Source organism: Danio rerio, chromosome 24 (assembly GCF_052040795.2).
Source record: "Danio rerio strain M-AB ecotype USA chromosome 24, GRCz13ab, whole genome shotgun sequence".
In the NCBI taxonomy this organism is placed as follows: domain Eukaryota; kingdom Metazoa; phylum Chordata; class Actinopteri; order Cypriniformes; family Danionidae; genus Danio; species Danio rerio.
In genome coordinates this window covers 37,126,326-37,147,743 of record NC_141044.1, presented here as the reverse complement: position 1 = coordinate 37,147,743, position 21,418 = coordinate 37,126,326, and the positions used below count along the sequence as shown (strand labels likewise).

Below are 21,418 nucleotides of genomic sequence, written 5' to 3'. Positions count from 1 at the left end.
AACATCGCCTGTCGTCACTTTGGTTTCTAGAGCGTCACTTCCGAGAGACTTTTATTATATGTATGTTGATTTAAAAAAATGTGTTTTAACCTAACACGCAGTATAAAATAACTTTCTGCAAAAAAAAAAAATTAACGTTAAAATTAAATATTGATGACTGAAATGTATGCGAGTTTTGTCATTTAGATATTGAAACAATTAACACGTGTTTTTCCAATGTTTTTTGGTTTGGATGCAACAGAATATATCTGTAAAACTTTTCTTCTTGAAATTGACTTAATACTTAAAGAAAAAAAATCGTATATAATGAGTTTGTTGATATTATAAAAATATTATATTCATGAATGTACATTTTTCAAAATTCCCTTAAGACTAGTGGAGGTTGAAGAAGAATTTGTGATATATTTGAAGATGATGATATTTGAAGAACTTAAACTCTCCTGCTAACGTTACTTAATTTTCTTCATCATTTTATTTTTATCTGTTAATTTTTGTTATTACCCTAGGTAATTAACCAATAATAATTATCCTAATTTATTTAATTTTTAATTGAATGTCTTTACTGTCATTTTTGTCATGATAAATGCGTTCTGTGTGAGTACTGTCCTTGTACTCAGCAATACATTAATATAAGAAAAACATATTAAATTGTACCAAACGATGCTTTTAAAGAAACAATATATAATTAAAAAATATAGGCCTGTGAATATTTGCTATATATTATTTTTATTTAGAATCAATAATAAAATATGAATTAAACTAAATTTCAGGAATTCAGTTTTTTTTAGCTATGTACAAGATTCAAAACAGAAAAAAGCTTAGTAATTTGTGCTAAAAATAATTTATTTTCATAATACAATCTGCGTAATTTCTGCGAAAATAAAAAACATAATAAAAACGAACGTTCTTTTACTGAGCTGTGACGTGTGGGGGCACGTTTGTATTGCGTAAACATGGCGGCGTACATGATAATCCTTGAATGCATTTAGTCTGGAGAACAATCTTTCTTGTTTTCATCACTCTGTCGTTTCTGAACACCTCTGAAACATGTTTCATTTTGCACGTTGCAGTCGATTGACTCGCGGAACTGTCACTTCAGATCGACTTCTGAGCTCCCACAAAACAAGAGATTTCCTCTTCCAACACCTCAATAGGTACATTTAGTATCGTTCTATATGTGTTATTCTGGCATTAAATTTACAGTCGAAACATTTCCACCTTGAACTGGTTTGAGGTGTTAAGATTTGATTTGTGTCTGCATATAAATATATCTAATCTTGTATATGTAGTCAAGTAAGGAAGTTTTTTTATGCATGTAAAATGTGAGTTATGACTTATTAATGATTGTGTGTGTATATATATATATATATATATATATATATATATATATATATATATATATATATATATATATATATATATATATATATATGGATGTGACATTTGCAGTAAAAACTCAACACATAAATTGACAGAGAGTATATGTTAACATTATATTGAAAAATTTAATTATATTTTCTAAAGCAACTAGCCACAGAGTTATGGGAGCAGAAAAATATCAATCTGTAAACGTGTTTTGTACTTTAAATGAGGAAAATAAGCATGCGTTATGGATGTGACAAAAAAAAATCTGCGAGTTTACAGTATACAACACACTTTGTAGAAATTATGTGAATTAAACTGCACAACCCAAAAGAAATAATGCTAATCAAAAGGATTAGAGTCGGCTCTCTATAAAACAAAATTGCTTGGTTTTATTTTATTTAATATTTTCACATTTCTGAGGAAAAAGTGTCGTTATGGATGTGACATCTCTCTGTTATGGATGTGACGCATGTGAAATTACCATTTGTGTGACTTTGGTAAATCAAATAGAATAGTTTGAAAACATTGACAGATGCATTTTTGAGTATTTTTAAAGTACTGTAAAATACTTGCTTACACTAAAAACCCAGAAATGGTTTCCGTATTTTGGTAAAAACGAAAAAAAAATTCATGGCAAGGTTGACATTTGCACGGAATTGCTCATATATATATATATATATATATATATATATATATATATATATATATATATATATATATATATATATATATATATATATATATATATATATATATATATGTATATGTGTGTGTGTGTGTGTGTAATTTTATTTATTTTTTTATTAAAACTGCTTTTATTCTAGCCAAAATAAAACAAATAAGACTTTCTCCAGAAGAAAAATATTATGAAATACTGTGAACAATTCCTTGCTCTGTTAAACATCATTTGGAAAATAAGAAAAATAAAAAATCACAGTAGTAACATCACAGGACTAATAATTTTGACTTCAACTGTATATATTAAACTATAAAGAATATTTCACAACAGTATTGTGATCATTCAGTAATATCATTGTGATCATTCAGTAATACCATCTAACACTGTATTTTTTCTTTATCTCGTGTATTACAGGCGTGGAAACCACTCAGCACCATGGAGCAGCTCTCAAATCCCATCAACCCAGTTGACAGTCGGCGTTCCTGTGCTCCGCATATGGAGACAAGCTCAAAAACTCCTGCGTCTGACATCCAGACAGCAGCCCAGACCACCAAGCATTGCTCTCAAATTCATCCTCGGACCTGCTGCTTTGACAGTGACGGCACGTTTGCTCGGACCTTCAGCTCACTGTGAAGCCGATGTGAATAATAATAAAGTCCCGCTGGAGGTTCAGGTGAAAGAAAAGATTCCAGAGTTCAGCTGGGCTGTCCTGTGGGAGTTTGTTCGGCCACAGCTTTTTGCTTTAATGGGAGCCATTCTGGTAAGTACAATAATTGCCCTTCTTCCAATTTTTTTTCTTTCTCAAATATTTCCCAAGTTATGTTTAACAGGAAGGAATTAAAAGCAAGGAATTTAACAGCAAGAAATTTTTCACAGTATTTCCTATAATATTTTTTTTCTTCTGGAGAAAGTCTTTTTTGTTTTATTTTGGCTAGAATAAAAGCTGTTTTGATTCTTTAAAAGTGTTTTTCAGTCACTAATAAACTTTTCAATTCCTTTTCAGTTCCTTTTAACGCATCAATAATGTCATTTAATTCAAACATAATCAGTTAATTAGACTAATTTAGTTGTTTAAGTGTAGAAAGGCATCGTAAGGAGAGCACAGAAACTCCATTGAAAATACTGTGGTAAAACAAATTTCTGTATTTTAAAGCCACCGAAACTTTTCAGCCACCGATAAACTTCTGATGAAAGGTTTTTGTTAATATTTTCAGTATCACAAGGTTACTTTTACAGCATTGATGTTGTAATTTAATTAAATATAATCTATTAAATAGACTAAAACTACATGAAAGTGCTATCAGGAGCAGAAGGCGAGCGCTGAAACTCCATTGAAAATACTGTGGTAAAAAAAAATTTCTGTATTTTAAAGACATGGTGCAGAATAATGTAATTTAGTGTAGTGCTTCTTGTCTGGTGTGAGACCCACTTTATATTGGATCTCAATCAGGCATTGATTTAAAGAAACCAGATCTTAAACGCTGCTATTTTATAATGGCATGACTGGTTTACTGGATGCGCTTGAGCTGGTTTATTCTAAATTAAAAGTTCCTGTGCATAAATCTTTCACTATATTTTATTTGTTATCCATATTTGCTAAAATAATTGTGTTTTTTTATTTTACTTATTAGATAGTTTGGTTTATAAGAGTATACATTTTTAGTCTACATAGGTTTCTCCAGGATTTTGCAGAGACAATTTAAAAATATTCATTTACAGCCTAAAATGACTTTGCGAAAGCTTTTCTAAAAAATGTGTGGTATTATTTGCTTCAATTATTGTGTTATGCTGTGAAAATACACACATCTTTTTAAATGGATTTTTTCCATCTCCTATGGGCTGTGATAAGATATAATATTGTTTTGTAATATTACATAAGCAACAGTGCACTTTTTTGTGAATATCAGCAAAGCCAATATTGATTTTCTACAACATTTCAGCAAATTAAGTTCAGTGGTTAGTACTGTTGCCTTACAGCAAGAAGGTCTCTGGTTTGAGTCCCGGCTGGGTCAGTTGGCATTTTCTGTGTGGAGTTTGCATGTTCTCTCGTGGGTTTCCTCCGGTTGCTCCAGTTTGCCCCACAGTCTAAAGACATGCGCTATAGGTGAATTGGCTGTAGTGTATGTGTGTGAATGAGTGGATAGTGGCTGGAAGGGCATCTGCTGCGTAAAACACATGCTGGAATAGTTGACGGGTCATTCCGCTGTGGCTACTTCTGAAATAGAGACTAAGCCGAAGGAAAATGAAGGAATGAATTCAGCAAATTAATATAAAGTTATATTTTAGACACAAAATAGTTTTTTTCTCTTTTGCCAATGAAAATAGTTACAAACAAATCTCACCTCAAAGCAAAAGTAAACATATTTATAAAAATATTAATTATAAAAAAAAGAAATCGGATTGCATGCCAGAATTTTAATCAAATTTTCCATCCTAAAATGACAGAATTTTTGAAGGCACTTCTCAAAACTCACATTATTTATATAAATTGTTGTGTTTTGCTTAAAAATTAACAAAAATCTTGTCAAATGTATTTATTTTTTAATCTCAAGAACTATTAGACTCTCAAAATCTTGAAAGGCCTATTTAATAGTCTGCTGTGTCTTCTTTCAGCTTGCGTTTGGTGCAGCAGCTCTTAACATTCAGATTCCTCTAATGTTGGGGGATCTGGTGAACGTTGTTGCCCGGCACATGAGAGAACAAGCAGGTCATTACATGAGAGATATTCAAGCTCCCGCTGTCAAGCTGCTGGGACTGTATGCTCTACAGGTACATGTGTTTTTTTTTTTTGTCTAAGTATTGATTTAAAGGGCATCTATTTTACACCTTTTACAAGATGTAAGATAAACCTTTGGTGTCTCCAAAATGTGTCTGTAAAGTTTCAGCTCAAAATACCCATCAGATATAAGAATATGCACCAGAATATGCTCATTTTGGTGTCTGAATACTGTACACTGTAGCTTTTTTGTAGCCTGTGGCTTTAAATCCAAATGAAATGCTTCACCCCGCCCACCGCTCCCACGTGCATGCCTGCTTCTCATGTGTTACGTCAGATAAACAGCAGTCAGTGACAGAGACAGACGAGGATGAAGCTGAAATAAGGTCACTAGTCAAAAATACCAAGTTTATTTGATGTATTTGTGTGGAGTCTATTCAAGCCTTTCTGAAATGATGAGTCTCACACAAATGCCATTTGCAACACACACACACACACACACACACACACAAATTATCGTTTACTGACACCATGCAGCCGAGGTGGTGCGTCCGTTTTTAAACTTTTAAAACTAGCAGAGAGTTGTAACAAATATTTTAATCCCAGTTTATTTGCAAAAAAGTTCTTTAGACATGTGTATTCATGTTATTATAGAAACATGGCCCCTGTTAATCAATTCGGTGGGCCGGGAAAACCACAGTCCTACATCACGTTGCAGTGGGCCTCAAAATCACTGGGATATGGATCATATTTTAACATCAGGAAGAGACTTGTTGGGTTTATATCACTCCAATATGACTGTGGCCACACTATATCTACAGACAGTTCTGTCCAAACAGCTTACAACAGTTGATTTTCATCATAGCTGCCCTTTAAATATATTAAGCAGCACTGGTTTCAATGTTGATGATGATAACAATACTATGTTTTGCTAAAGGGATATTTCACTCCAAAATTATTTAGTTTTTCATTGATTTTTGGTTGATTCATGATTAATGTAGTGGCTGTCTATAGCCCCTTTCAAAAAATAGCCCCTTTCTGAAAATTTCCAGTACGACTTTACCTGTAAATTCATAAAAGCTCTGTACACACAGACACGGACGTTCCGGAATTTTTCCAGAAAGGATCATTCACACATCCATTCCGAAATACATTAACCAGAAATGACATTTTAATGGCTGTGATTGTATTTGTAAACATAGAAGGGGGTCAGGTTTTTGTTGATGGCTTCGCTTTTATTTATTTTAAGCTTTACTATTCATGCAGCTGCTTTATCCCAGAGACACCCAAAGGCAGAAGCGTGAAGTATAAGTATTGTGAACAACTTTGATGATAACATGTGGAGGAACACTTTCACATGTTGAGATGTACGTGTGTGTGTGCTAGCGCTCACCGAAGCACTTCACGTGCACATGCGTCAAGCAACTGAAGCAGAGCTTGAAGGTAAACAAACAGAGACTTATTATAAGCATTTTATCGATAATTTTTTGGCATTAAGAAGGACATATAAACGTTGTCTGACTAACATCTAGCAGCTAAATGTGTCTTGAAAAATATTCAATTTATTTTCATAAACATTGCGGATGTGAATGCACCCGAATGTTCTGATTGGCTAAAGTAGACGTCTCACATCAGCGAGTTCTAAATGTGGACGCGCTCTTTCCAGCAGTCTTCCTCCTGCGTTCACACAGCGCAGCATTCCGGCAAATTACCGGTAATGTTACAACTTCTCTTTCCGGAAAATTGCCGGAACGAATTTACCTGTATTTTCAAAAAGGGCCTGTTCACACTTACATACCTTTCTGAAATATTGCTGGTAATTTTCTGAAAAGGTCTGTATGTGTGAAAGAGGCTAATTATTATTTTTTTTTATATAGATTAAAAATAAACACATACAACAAAAACAATTACCAGATACATCAGCACTTAATAGTTTGGAAAGTTTTCTTGCTAACACTAAAAATGCTGTTCATTTTACATCTAAATTTTATTCTTTTCTATACTCCAATATCTCTGGACTTATGAACACTGTGGCCAATAAATGGGTGGAAGACCTGTGTAATATTTATATAGATGACAACTGGCAAGAGGATTTGAGGCGTATTAGATCCACTTTAATTTGTAATCGACTTAGAGAGACTCAATATAAGATTTTACATAGGCTGCATTTAACGCCCGTTTTATTGAATAAAATGGATCCCTCTATACCAGCTCTTTGCAGCTCTTTGTGTTAAGTGTCATACTGAGCTTGGGACATACTTTCATTGCTTCTGGAAGTGCAGACTCATTTCAAGCTTCTGGAACTTCTGCGTATGAAATCAGCACAATTTGTAAGATCAAATGAAAAAGAAGATCTCTGTCTTTTTCTTTTAGGACTCCCTTCTAAAACACAAGCAATGTCATTGACCCTTTGACACAAAAGGTTATAAATTGTTAGATAAACTGCTACTTGTGGCAAGAAAATGCATCCTTATTAGATGGATAAAAAAAACACTCCCCCCACTGTAAAACAATGGTACAGGGAGATTTTTGCAGTTTTGCCCCACGAGAGGCTTGCAGCTGTGCTTAATGACAACATACAGAGCTTTCAAAATATATGGTCTCGTTTTATAGATCACCTGCCCTCACATGTGAGAGAAATGGTTTTGTGTGTCAATTAGGTTTTTTTTTTTGTGTGTGTGTGTGGAGGAGGGTTGTCGGAGGCTCAGGGAATGGTCTTTTATTGTTTGTTTGTTACTTTGTTGTTGTTGTTTTTTTTTATTTTGTTCTGTTCTAATGTTCTTTTTTTCAAATGACATGTCTATATTATAGGAATGTGCTGTGATGAGGAAAATGTATATTTACACTGCAAAAAAATGCTTTTTTTACTTTAGATTTTTTTTTGTCTTGTTTCTAGTCCAAATATCTAAAAATTCCTAAATCAAGAAGAATTTTCAAGACAAGCTAAACATATTGTCTTGTTTTGAGAAATAATATGCCAATATTAAGTGAGTTTTTCCTTAAAACAAGCTAAATAACCTACCAATGGGGTAAGCAAAATAATCGTGCGTCAAAAGAAAAAACAAGATTAATTTGCTTACCCAATTGGCAGATTATTTTGCTTGTTTTAGGGGAAAACTCAATATTTCAATATAAAACTTTATATTGGCATATTATTTCTCAAAACAAGACAATATGTTTTGCTTGTCTAGAATATGCTTCTTGATATAAGAAATTTTAGATATTTAGACTAGAAACAAACAATCTAAGCAAGAAAAGCATTTTTGCAGTGTAGTTTGTAGTGCCTTTCCAGAGACTATGTGACTATTGGTCGCCAATATTAGTACTGTAGATGGTATGATGTTTCCCGTTATTTTTTTATTTATTTTTTTCTCCCCTTGCCTCCAACTATCTGTTGGCTTATTAAGGATTACTATAATTTCTACAACCTATTGCACATTTTTTGTAAAACTTGCCTTTGACTATGTCTGTAAAAGCACATTGTATAATTATTTTGATAACCTTAAAAAAAGTTACAAAAATAATAATAATAAAAATAAACGCATACAAACAAACCAATAGCCAATTGACTGACATTGTATGAATCACCCTGCATAAAATGTACTGAATTATTATAAAACACTGAAGACTTGAGTAGTAATAATGCTGAAAATTCTGCAATCACAGGAATAAATGACATTTGCAAAAATGCATTTAAATCAAAAACACTTATGTAGGAATGGGTTTTAACCACAGCCTTTCGGACTAGTTCTGCCGAGTGATTAAAAAGTAATCAGTATGACGGCAAAAAACTGTACATTCTAATCACACCAGTCTACTGCAATCAAAAACAGAAATAAGGGCAGTAATAATTAAAAATGTGGGAGAGCATTGATATTATGTGATTGTATTGTATTGCAATATGGAACAAATAAATGTTGATATTAAATCAAAAGTAATTCACAAATGCTTGAAAATGAGATGATTTAATGACAATAATTCTCTATGGTTACAACTGAATTACAAAATAACTGTATAAAATGATAAAATATGAAATGGTAAAACATATGATATAAATTGTACCCGCTTAAATGTAAAATGAAAGTTACTAGAGGTAGAAGAAGAGACACGGGGGAGGGAGAGAGAGACAAAGAGCGCAGGCTCAGAAGATAGCCTGATTGCAGTAGAGTTGGAGAAGAAAGGCTCCAGAGGAGGAGAGGAGCAGAGCAGGAAAGCGCAGAGATGGAAAAGAGGCCAGGAAAAAGAAACCGAGCAGTTTTACACCTATTTTGTATCTTTCTTGACCATGAGACTTAGGCCGTACTCACACTAGGTACAGTTGCCTCGAACCGGGCCAAAGCACGCTTGTCTCCCTCGACGGCCCGCACTCACACCACAAACGGGCCTCGGCACGCTTACGTCATCGCTGCTGTGCTGTTCAGTGAGAAGCGCTTTCTCACTCAGCAGCACAGTGGAGATTTCTCTAGTTATATCGTTTCAGTCATTTGTTATCCAGTAACAAACTATGGCAGTTTGCGTTCACTGAAGAGTAAGAATGATTAATAAATCCAGCCCCTTAAAAGTCACGTCTTGCTTTCAGTTTCGGGCTTTGGCGCGTTTTGCACTCACACACAAGCGTACCGTGCCAAAGCCCAAGTGAATCGCGCTCAGGCACACCCTCCAACCGGGTCAGGGCCGGCCAAGTGAACCGTGCTTGAGCCCGATTCAGCGCACTCACACTTCTTAAACGATCTGGGAAACGGGCCTGGGCACGGTACGGATGGCATAGTGTGAGTAGGCCCTTTCAAACTGACCAATCAACATGTGACCTTATCGTAAAACCTCAAGTCCACATACCCTGATCTTATCAGTATCTGCCTTTGGAGTCAGTATGGGCCTTCTTGAGTCAAAAAGACATGTTTTGTCATAGAAAACAATTGCATATGATAATTTAGCCTCTTACGCATATGTCAAATAAAAAGAGGGATTTCACTACATCACTGTTTATATGTATTTTAATCAAGTAAATTCAGCCTTTGTTAACATAGTGTCTTTCATACACTTGAAAAAAAATTACTCACCCTGAATGTTTAAAAAAAAAAAAAAAAAATATATATATATATATATATATATATATATATATATATATATATATATATATATATATATATATATATATATATATATATATATATATATATATATATATATATATATATATATATATATATATATATATATAAATATATATAAAAGCTTTTTATATTTTATATTTTCATCTTTCAGGGTCTGTTGACCAGTGGCTACATCATTCTTCTGTCTAGAGTTGGAGAAAGAGTGGCTGCAGACATGAGGACGACTCTCTTCACATCCTTACTTCGGTTTGTACTACTATTTTTAGGAAATAAAAGCTACATTTGTTAAAGAGCATGTCACAAATCCTGATATTTTGGCTAATTGTCGGACTAAATGTCCCTCTACAGACAAGACATAGCATTTTTTGATGCAAACAAGACTGGTCAGCTGGTCAATCGCTTGACATCGGACATCCAGGAGTTTAAATCTTCTTTTAAGCTGGTTATTTCTCAGGTAAGACATTTCAGGCATCAGTTTGCATGCTTTGTTGTGTGGCTATGCGTATGTGTGTATGACATATATATGTTTTTCATCACTATTAATGTGATGAAGTTTTTTCTTCAGTAGACAATAAAAGGCTTTTAGCTCAAATTGTGGTCGTTAGTGATACATAAAATGAAAACTAACATCACTTTGAGAGTCAAGAAAGGCAAAACTAAATGAATACCAATAACTCCTGACAATAAACTGAGGTTTTGTGAAGCAAAATCCTATGTGGAAGAAACTGAACATTATTTAAAACATTAATCCACAGCCTAATTAATTTTCCATGACTTCAACTTATCATCAGGAGCCAAGAAGTATTAATTTTGTGTTGCCTGTACATGCATGTGTTTTTTTAATTCTCCAAGTGCCAGAAGCTGCTGACTTTCTTACACAAATAGGAAACCCCTTTGATTAATCAAGAAGGAAAAGCTTACTCATTTAAAGAGCTAGTTCTAGCTGAAATAAAACAAATAAGACTTTGAAATACTTTGAAATTCTTCTTAATCTGATAAATATTTGAGAAAGAATAAATGTTGCACAGTGGGGCTTATCATTTTGCTGTCAACTGTACTTGTGAAGCACCACACGCTAGAATAAATGGCTCTAATGGGATTAATCTTGACCTTAAAGGTGCAGTATGGTAGTCTGACTCCCAGTGGTTGAACTTGGTATTGCACTCCTGGATCAAAACAAACGCAAGCACAGGTTGCCAGATTGAGGCAAGTGGTGCTCGCTGCAGAGCCATTTGAGGAGAGCTGAGCTCCAGCGAGGGGGAGCTTAAGCTTGAGCTCCACCTTTTTTGCACTTCTTCTACGAGAGATGTCACTGGGGGTAGGGTTAGGGGTGGGGTTGCTGTACGCATTAAAACAGCTTACAGGAGGAGGAGTGACAGCTCATGCTCCCCCTCGCTGGAGCTCAGCTCTCCTCAAATGGCTCTGCAGCGAGCACCCTCTCGATTGAGGACCAACAGTGTGCCTGACTATCGAGCCTATTTAGGGCTGATTTAAGTTGTGTTCTACGTAAATAAAGCAACGACACACGATAGAAGGAATATTTTGCATATTAAAAAAAAGATTTTGTTCTAACCAACACCTGAAATTTAAGTATTAGAAACGGCTTCTATTTCTTGCTGCTGAACAACAAAAAAAACTGACAGTTTACCTCAGGAACACCTCATGTGCTTTATTCAGTGCTAAATGCAAATAATGTGAATTTGTATGACATTTTACATGTCATTTATTGCCATATACTGAAAGCAGCAGCAGATAGTTCACCTCAGATCTTGAAAATAAAAAATAAAATAAACTGTGTGAAATTGAACTTTAAAACTGTGACTGCGTTCTAGCCAACACATATCAGTGATTCAGCATCTATATTCAATGTTAAAGAGGTTTAATATGTATTAATTAGATTATAAACCTTACCATTTTCTGTGCTTCTGAATGGCTGTATTTAAATTTCTGTTGTTTCGTCTGGTGGAAACAGCCAAATTGCTTATCACTGTAAATTTCCTCTATTAGCGTGTTGTTTGGACTCGGGGTTACAATGTAATGTGCTTACCCAATGTTTATATTCGCAATATTTGTATTATTTGCTAATTAATAGCCTCATGTGGAACTCTGAATCTGCATCTCATTTTGGAGTCTGCTATTGTCCACCAGAGGTCGCATTTCGGTCTCAGACACATGTTTTTAGAGCCTTTCTGACTGACTACATGAATAAAATATGCTGTTTTCCACCAAGGCAACCCGGGGTGCTGAAATATAATTGGCTAAACTGGCATTGGGCAGTCTAAAAGAACCAAAACAAACAGTGTTCCGGCATGGAAAACTCATTTTCAAAGCAGAATATCTGACTTCAACAATGTTTTCTTAGCATGTTTCTTAAATATCTGCACACATATTATGGCATTTACATGCTTTGGAAGAGTCAAATACTTACATACAGCACCTTTAATGCTGTTTTTCAGGGTTTGCGCAGTGCCACACAGACAGTGGGCTGTTTTGTCTCGCTGTACTTCATCTCTCCCAAACTCACTGGTCTGACTGTGGTGGTTCTGCCATGTCTGGTTGGGGCTGGAGCTCTCATCGGCTCTTTTCTTCGTAAACTCTCCAGGAAAGCACAGGAGCAGGTAACAAACCCTGAGAAAAGACACTACTTTTATTCCTATTTGTACGAAAAGTGTCTTTCTTTTTTCTCTTACAGGTTGCTAAAGCTACAGGAGTGGCCGATGAGGCTCTTGGTAACGTGCGGACAGTGAGAGCGTTTGCTATGGAGGACCGAGAACTAGAGTAAGAGGACATTTTTTTTTGTGTGTGTTGACTTTGAGGGAAATATCTGCTTTAGAGTACCAAAAAAAAAAACAGCTTTTGTTACTAAAAATGCATCAAATGCAATCAATTTGAACCAAACTTTAAATTAAAATTAAAAAAATAATTTGGTGCATCAAACTAAACATACAAAAGATGATGATATTTTCTGGAAATTAAAAATAATCAGAACATTCATGCTTAACAGTTCTGCTGTCCTCCTCCTCCTCCCTCAGGATGTATGCTGCTGAGGTCCAGAAATCAGCTGCCATGAATGAAACACTGGGCACAGGCATTGCTGTATTTCAGGGCTTGTCTAATATTGTCCTCAACTGTGAGTAATGATGCAATTTTACTGATTTACATTTAAGTTAAGTCGTGACATATGGAAATACGGGTCCAAGCCTCGACTCATTTGAATTAAAAATATTTGTTTATATCCACTTTTAAGACCTATTGTATCACACATTAAAGTGGATTTTAGATAAAGTCATGGTGTACAAGTCACTGGACATACTGCATTACAGACTCCAATATTTTAACAATTAATAAAAAATTTATCACTTTCTGGCCATCTGATATTACGCATTGATCTATACACTGGGGAAAATCAGTTTTGAACACGTCATCATTTTTCTCAAACATATTTCTTAAGGTGTCGTTGACTTGAAATTTTTCTGTGGATGTTGACAACAACCAAAGAAATCCATAAGTGAAAAGAAAGCAAACCTAATTAGTTTACAAATGGAGTTGTCTGTAATAAAATTAAATGATGCAGGGAAAAGTATTGAACACATGAAGGAAGGTGTAGAAAGGCGGGGAAAGCCCAGACAGCAGCTGAAATCTGTCAGTAGTTCTTCAGCAGTCTTCTGCCCTTCATCATTGTAAATAAATATTAGCTGCTTCAGTCCAACATCTACATTAGCAGGAGGATGAAGATGAAACCAGGGTGGACATTTCAGCAAGACAATGATCCAAAACACAGCCAAGGAAGCTCTCAAATGCTTTCAGAGAAAGAAAATCAAGCTATAGAATGGCCCAGCCATTCACCTGACTTGAATCCAATAGAAAATACAAAATAAAGATTTACAGTTTTGATAGACGAGACCCGCAGAACCATCAAGATTTTTTGTTTTATTTTATGTTTGTATTTTTACCACAATCTGATTTAATTTCAAGTCCACAGCTCGTTTAGAAATGTTATTCCCAGGAAATCCATGACGTGTTCAATACTTATTTTCCCTGCTGTATATTGCGATTGTGATTTTCGAAAGTATTACAGCACTTTATAAACGTTTATTATTACCATTTGATGAGCCTCCCCATACAGTTTAATAGAGCGCTTGGACTCGGTAGCCGCTTTGCATGACATCACACTCAACAATGTTTACTTTGTGTGCTTATCCTTTTGTTATGTACTTTATTTTGTTCTGCAACAGGTATTGTTCTGGGCACCATTTTTGCCGGTGGGTCTTTGATGGCCCGTGATGACCTGTCACCTGGCGATCTGATGTCATTTTTGGTCGCCTCGCAAACAGTGCAGAGGTGAGAATGAAATGAGGAAACTTAAAGAGATAGCTCACCCAAAAAATAAAATGCACTTTAATTTGGTGGTCAAACTTTAATGAGTTTCTTTCTTCTGTTTAACACAAAAGAAGATATTTTGAAGAATGTTGGAAACCTGTAACCATTGATTTCCGTGGTAGAAAAAGGACATACTATTGAAGTCAGTGGTTACAGGTTTTCAGCATTATTCAAAATATCTTCTTTTGTGTTTAATAGAAGAAAGAAACTCGTAGAGAGAAAGAGAGAGAGAGTAAATAGTGACGGAATTTTTATTTTTGGGTGAACTATCCCTTTAATTGAAACATTTTCCTGCATAAACATCCTACTGAACCTGCAGAAAAGTCTTGCTGAAAACATGATAAGTAATAGAATCACTTCACATTTTCCTCTCTAGATCTCTTGCCAGCATTTCAATTCTGTTTGGACAGGTGAGTGAAGCATTTTTCCCCTTATGTATGTCCATAATATGAATACCACTTAAATATTCTCAGTGTCTCCAGATTTATATTGATGTGTTTGTGTAAAATTTTTGTTTTATTCTGTGAACACATTTAAAATAAAATGTAAAATGTTTAGAGCAATATATAAATATTTAGATGCAGTAGCAGTGTTTTATAAAAACGATATTTGGTTATCAGTTATTCTGACCAATTGATGTTTTCTGAAAAATAAAGAAGTTCTGAATGACATTGTTTTTCTTTGAAAATTTGTAGAAATGTTATTATACCATAAACAGTTGAAGTCAGAATTATTAACCCCCCTTTGATTTTATTTTATTTTTTAAATATTTCCCAAATGATGTTTAACAGAGCAAGGAAATTTTCACAGTATGTCTGAAAATATTTTTTCTTCTGAAGAAAGTCTTATTTGTTTTATTTCGGCTAGAATAAAAGCAGTTTTCAATTTTTTTAAACACCATTTTAAGGTCAATAATATTAGCCCCTTTCAGCTCTATATTTTTTTCAGTAGTCTACAGAACAAACCATCTTTATTTAATAACTTTCCTAATTATTCTAACCTGCCTAGTTAACCTAACTAACCTAGTTAAGCCTTTAAATGCCACTTTAAGCTGTATAGAAGTGTCTTAAAAAATATATATAGTCAAATATTATTTACTTTTTATTATTTATCATCATGGCAAAGATAAAATAAATCAGTTATTAGAAATGAGTCATTAAAACTATTATGTTTAGAAATGTGTTGAAAAAGTCTTCTCTCCGTTTAATAGAAATTAGGGGGCTAATAATTCAGGGGGGCTAATAATTTTGACTTCAATTTTTTATATATATATATATATATATATATATATATATATATATATATATATATATATATATATATATATATATATATATATATATATATATATATATATATATATATATATATATATTCCTTAAAAGTTTTTAATATTTAGATTAGTATTATATAGATTAATATTTAAAAGCTTGTATATTTGTAAAGCTATACTCTGCATTACATAATTTTTGCATCAAATTGTTAAACAATTATCACTTATGCAAAGTGTTCTCTGCTTTTTCTCTCTCCTGGCTTATTTTTTCCTTTTCGGAAAGTCGTGATAACATTGTTATTTGAGCGAATAGGATTGTAAAAAATCTATTTCTTGTCATCTCACATTCACTGCACTCTAAGTTTACCAACTATGACGACTTCTGCTGCTGAGAAACCCGAAAATATAAAAATAGTCCTTAAACTGAGTTGTTGCTAGATAAGGATACTGTTGCAGTCGGAAGTTAACAAGAATTATTTATATTTTTATTAAATTACCCATTAATTGTATTGTATTAACGTCTAACCCTTACCCTAACCCAACCCTATCACAGTAATGTAAAAAAAGTAATTATGTCGGCGCCAGTGGTGTAGTGGTTAGTGTGTCGACACAATCACTCTGGTGCTCACGGCGACCCGAGTTCGATTCCCGCCTCGCAGTCCTATGCTGATCCTTCCCCTTTCTCTGCTTCCCACGCTTTCCTGTCAATACTCTCTACTTTCCTGTCCAATAAAGGTGAAAAACCGGCAAAAAATGATTGATTAAAAAAAATACAGTCATTTTACAGAGTATTATTTATGTTATTTATTAAATTATCTAAGAAATTGTAATTTATTAACGTCTACCCCACCCCAACCCTCACAGTAATGTAAAAACAGTAATTATACAGAGTATTATTTATAGTATTTATTAAATTACCTAATAAATTGTATTTTATTAACGTCTACCCAACCCTAAACCCAACCATCACAGTAATGTAAAAATATCAATTATTGTTGTACAGTGTCACAGAAATGATGCTATATTGTGCGTATCCGCAGCTGTATCCCATCTAGACTTAAACCCTAATTGATTGATAAACTGTAAATACTGTCATCAATCTGTATTCAGTATAACCTGATGTTTGGTGTTTTCTGGTGTCAGATGGTTCGTGGGATGAGTGCCGGGGCTCGAGTGTTTGAGTATTTGGCTCTGGACCCCTCTGTTCCGCTCACTGGAGGAGGACGGATCCCTCTGGACTCTCTGATGGGCAGAGTTGACTTTATGAACATCAGCTTCAGGTATTTGTCTCTGCAAACAGAGCTGTGTTTGCTCTAAAACGCTGATTCTGGGTTATGTGATGTTTATTTCTGCTTGCTCCTCAGTTACCCAACAAGACCAGGAAACCAGATCCTCAAACACTTCAGCTTGACTCTGCCTCCCTGCAAAACTGTGGCTATTGTTGGAGAGTCAGGAGGAGGTTGTCTGTCTGTCTCTCTATCTATCTATCTATCTATCTATCTATCTATCTATCTATCTATCTATCTATCTATCTATCTATCTATCTATCCATCCATCCATCCATCCATCCATCCATCCATCCATCCATCCATCCATCCATCCATCCATAACATTCTATTCATCCATTTATCAATCCATCCATCCGTTTTTCCATCTGTCCGTCCATATGTCTGTCTATCTGACTATCGCTATCTTGTTCCATCCATCCATCACATTCTATCCATCCATCTAATTATCTATTTGTCCGTTCTTCTGTATCTATCTGTCTCTATCTATCTGTCTATCTATCTATCTATCCATCCATTCATCCGTTCATCCATCCTTTCATCCATCTATCACATTCTATTCGTTCATCCATCTTTCCATCCATCTATAACATTCTATTCATCCATTTATCAATCCATCCATCCGTTTTTCCATCTGTCTATCCATATGTCTGTCTGTCTGACTATCTATCGCTATCTTGTTCCATCCATCTATCCATCCGTCACATTCTGTACATCCATCTATCCATCCATTCATCACATTCTATACATCCATCTATCCATCCATCCATCACATTCTATCGTCCATCTATTCATCTGTTTGTCTGTTCGTCCATCTCTCCATCTATCTATTTTTCTATCTATTTCATCATTCTATCTATTGTTCTGTCTATCTATCATTATATCAGTTTATTTTTTGATCTAATGTTATTGTAAAATATCAAATGTGTCTGTCTCTCTGTCTATCTATTCATCTATCTATATCAACACCAACACCCCCCTCACTCTTCACTTTTGTTCGTGACCCCAAACCCCTAACCCCCGCTCTTCACTTTCATCCACAACAAACAAACTTCTCATGTGGCCTGTATCAGCCAGCGGCGCCAATGCAACCATCCATCATCAGTTGACTATCTATCTATCTATCTATCTATCTATCTATCTATCTATCTATCTATCTATCTATCTATCTATCTATCTATCTATCTATCTGTCTGTCTGTCTGTCTGTCTGTCTGTCTGTCTGTCTGTCTGTCTGTCTGTCTGTCTGTCTGTCTGTCTGTCTGTCTGTCTGTCTGTCTGTCTGTCTGTCTGTCTGTCTGTCTGTCTGTCTGTCTGTCTGTCTGTCTGTCTGTCTGTCTGTCTGTCTGTCTGTCTGTCTGTCTGTCTGTCTGTCTGTCTGTCTGTCTGTCTGTCTGTCTGTCTGTCTGTCTGTCTGTCTGTCTCTCACTCTATCGTTCTCTTTTATTTTTTGATTTGATGTTGTAAAATATCTTTTTATTTTATTTCTGTTTTATATACTCTTATTCCGTCCATCCATCATTCTTTTATTTATTTTTTTGTTTTATCTATCTGTCTACTGTCACACAACCAATCACAAATAAATATAACATTAGACGTATGATCATATTAGTAACTTCTTCCCTCTATGTATCCAGGTAAGTCCACAGTGGCCGCTTTACTGGAGCGCTTTTATGACCCCAGCAGTGGAGTGGTGATGCTGGATGGGCTGGACATCAGAACACTGGACCCGTCCTGGTTAAGAGGACATGTTATCGGGTTTATCAGTCAGGTAAATATACTTCTCTATTTCTACTCTATATACTCTGTCTCTCTCTCTCTCTCAATTGAATCTCAATTAATATTTCATCATCTCTGTTATGCATGTGTGTGAAATATACCATGAATATTGTGATTCTGTGTTGTCTTGATTGCAGGAGCCTGTACTGTTTGGTACCTCAGTGATGGAGAATATCAGGTTTGGAAAGCCCAGTGCCACAGACGCTGAGGTGGTGTCTGCCGCAAAACAAGCCAATGCTCATAATTTCATCACAGGATTCGCAGACGGATATAACACAGTGGTTGGTAAGCACTGTAAAAGAAAAATCAGGAAATGAAAAGATTATCATAACTTTTTTTTTTTTCTTAAAGGGACAGTTCACCCAAAAATGTTGTACCATGTCTGCAGCAGGTGCAATGATATTACACAGTGTCTGAAAATAATCCTCAACTAGGTAACAGTGCTGCATAATATCATTGGTGCCATGGTACGACAGCAAATCCATTCATTCATCTATCTATTGATCTGTCCATCCATCTGTTGTTCTGTCTATCCATCTGTCTATTGTTCTGTTCATCATTCTTTCCATCCATCTATTATTCTATCCATCCATATATTGTTCCAACTGTCCCTTGTTCTATTCATCCTTCTATCCATCCGTCTGTCTGTCTGTCTGTCTGTCTATCATGTCCTGTGTGTCTGGTTATTTGTCAGTCTGTCTGTCTGTCTGTCTGTCTGTCATGTCCTGTGTGTCTGGTTATTTGTCAGTCAGTCTGTATGTTTGTCTATCTTTCTCTCTCTTTGTCTGTCTGGCTGTCTGTCTGTCTATCTATCTCTCTCTTTGTCTGTCTGTCTGTCTATCTATTCATCTGTCCATCGGTCAGTCTGTCCATCCGTCTATTATTTTCTATCAATCCATCCATCCATTTGTCTTTTTTCTTATTTGGAGTGAGATGCTAATGGTCTAATCCAATTTAATGATCTATGCTAAGTTAAGCTAAAACCCCAGAGAATAGAGAATGGCTGAATTGATTAAAAAATGATAAAACTCAGCTGTTTAACTCTAGGGGAGCTGTCAAATGAGCCTATTTTATGAAAAAAAGTGTTAATTTCAACATGTTTTTCCTTCAAACGTGGTCATCTTTCCAGGTGAGCGTGGAGTGACTCTATCAGGAGGGCAGAAGCAGCGGATAGCGATCGCACGAGCACTGGTCAAAAACCCCAGCATTTTAATCCTGGACGAGGCCACGAGTGCGCTGGACGCAGAGTCTGAGCGTGTGGTTCAGGAGGCGTTGGACAGAGCCACGACAGGACGCACTGTTCTGATCATCGCCCACCGGCTCAGCACTATACAAGCAGCCGATCTCATCTGCGTCATGAGCAACGGACGCATCGTTGAGGTCAGGAAACACTCTACTAATAGACAAAGGGAATGTGTGGTTACAAAGCAATGTATTCTCGGAATTTGTGGAACCTGAATCAAATTGCTTTCTATAGGTTTATTGTATCATATACAGTGAAAATTATGATTTTTATTTCTTTTCAAATATTTCCCAAATTATGTTTAACAGAGCATTACATTTTTCACAGTATTAGATATAATGTTTTTTTTTTCTGGAGAAAGTCTTATTTGTTTTATTTTGGCTAGAATAAATGCAGTTTTTATTATTTTTAAAAATCATTTTAAGATATGATTTTATTATTAGCCCCCTTAAGCAGTTTTTTTTTTGATAGTCTACAGAACAAAGCATCGTTATACAATGACTTACCTAATTACCCTAAATTGCCTAATTAAACCATTTAACCTTGTTAAGCCTTCAAATGTCACATTAAGCTGAATACTTTGCGTTTGTAACCTGTTTTTCAAAAAGCACTACTATAAAATAGTCAGCTTTTTCTGTGGTGATTTGCATTGGTTTGCATTGTGAGCTTCTGAGCATGTCCGAAAACATGGTATAACAATTTTGGAATCACTACAATTTTTTAAATGTTTTAAAATAAGCTAATTACACAGTAAAATAGAGGTAAAAAATTGTGAAATGTTATTGCAATATAAAATATCAGTTTTCTGATTGAAAGTAGTTTAAATTTTTTTTTTATTTCTGTGATTTTAAAGCTGAATTTTTAATTGTTTTTGTGTTTTTAAAGGCTGGAACACATCTGGAATTACTGAGCAAAGGAGGATTGTATGCAGAACTCATAAAGAGACAACGATCTAATGGACATAAATAAAATACTGTACTTAGTATATGTCACTACAAGTTATTTTGAACACAGAAATTCATTTGGTGCTCTGTCATATTGTAGCATATTGAATTTTTTAAAAAGAAAGTTCTGTGTGTTTAGTTTTATCATCATTGTAAAATCCGTGTTGGTAAACAGTTTTTAAATAGTGTTTTTATTTCCCTAAACTCCAGACTGAAAGTATTTGAACCTTTTCTTTTTTAAATGAAAAGATTTTAGTGAGATGAGATGTACATTTTATTTTGAAAAATGTATCTGTTAATATCATTGTGTTGATAATCTTGTTTTCCTTGAAAATTAAGGTATAATAAAATTAAATATATTCTTCTGCATTCACATTGGTTACCATTTCCATTTTTAAATTACACACAAGTAATTAGAGATATTAAATATTTTATTTAGAATGCTTTTTTTAATTACTGTTGATATTGTTATACTAACGTGTTTAATTATTTAAATTAAATTAACAATAAAGAAGAGCATAGATTTGATCAGCTTTAGCATCGATTTTTACTAATTAACATTTCTCTTTTTTTTGTTATTTAGAGGTTTAGATTTAAATATTTTAATACTGAAGTATTTACTTATTTAATTTATTGTAGC

General features: G+C 34.6%; 1 protein-coding gene across 1 annotated transcript; it reads left to right on the top strand.

The window, feature by feature from the left end:
- Positions 1-949: 949 nt before the first annotated feature.
- On the top strand, positions 950-21,150 carry abcb8 (ATP binding cassette subfamily B member 8). Its single transcript, NM_001017544.1, is given in 16 exon segments — positions 950-1,154; positions 2,459-2,804; positions 4,658-4,813; positions 10,026-10,120; positions 10,223-10,328; positions 12,331-12,492; positions 12,567-12,652; positions 12,907-13,004; positions 14,110-14,215; positions 14,631-14,664; positions 16,671-16,807; positions 16,892-16,986; positions 18,450-18,583; positions 18,729-18,876; positions 19,721-19,971; positions 20,720-21,150. Coding segments are annotated over 16 exon segments (2,145 nt in total). The 5' UTR covers positions 950-1,047; the 3' UTR covers positions 20,804-21,150.
- Positions 21,151-21,418: the final 268 nt, after the last annotated feature.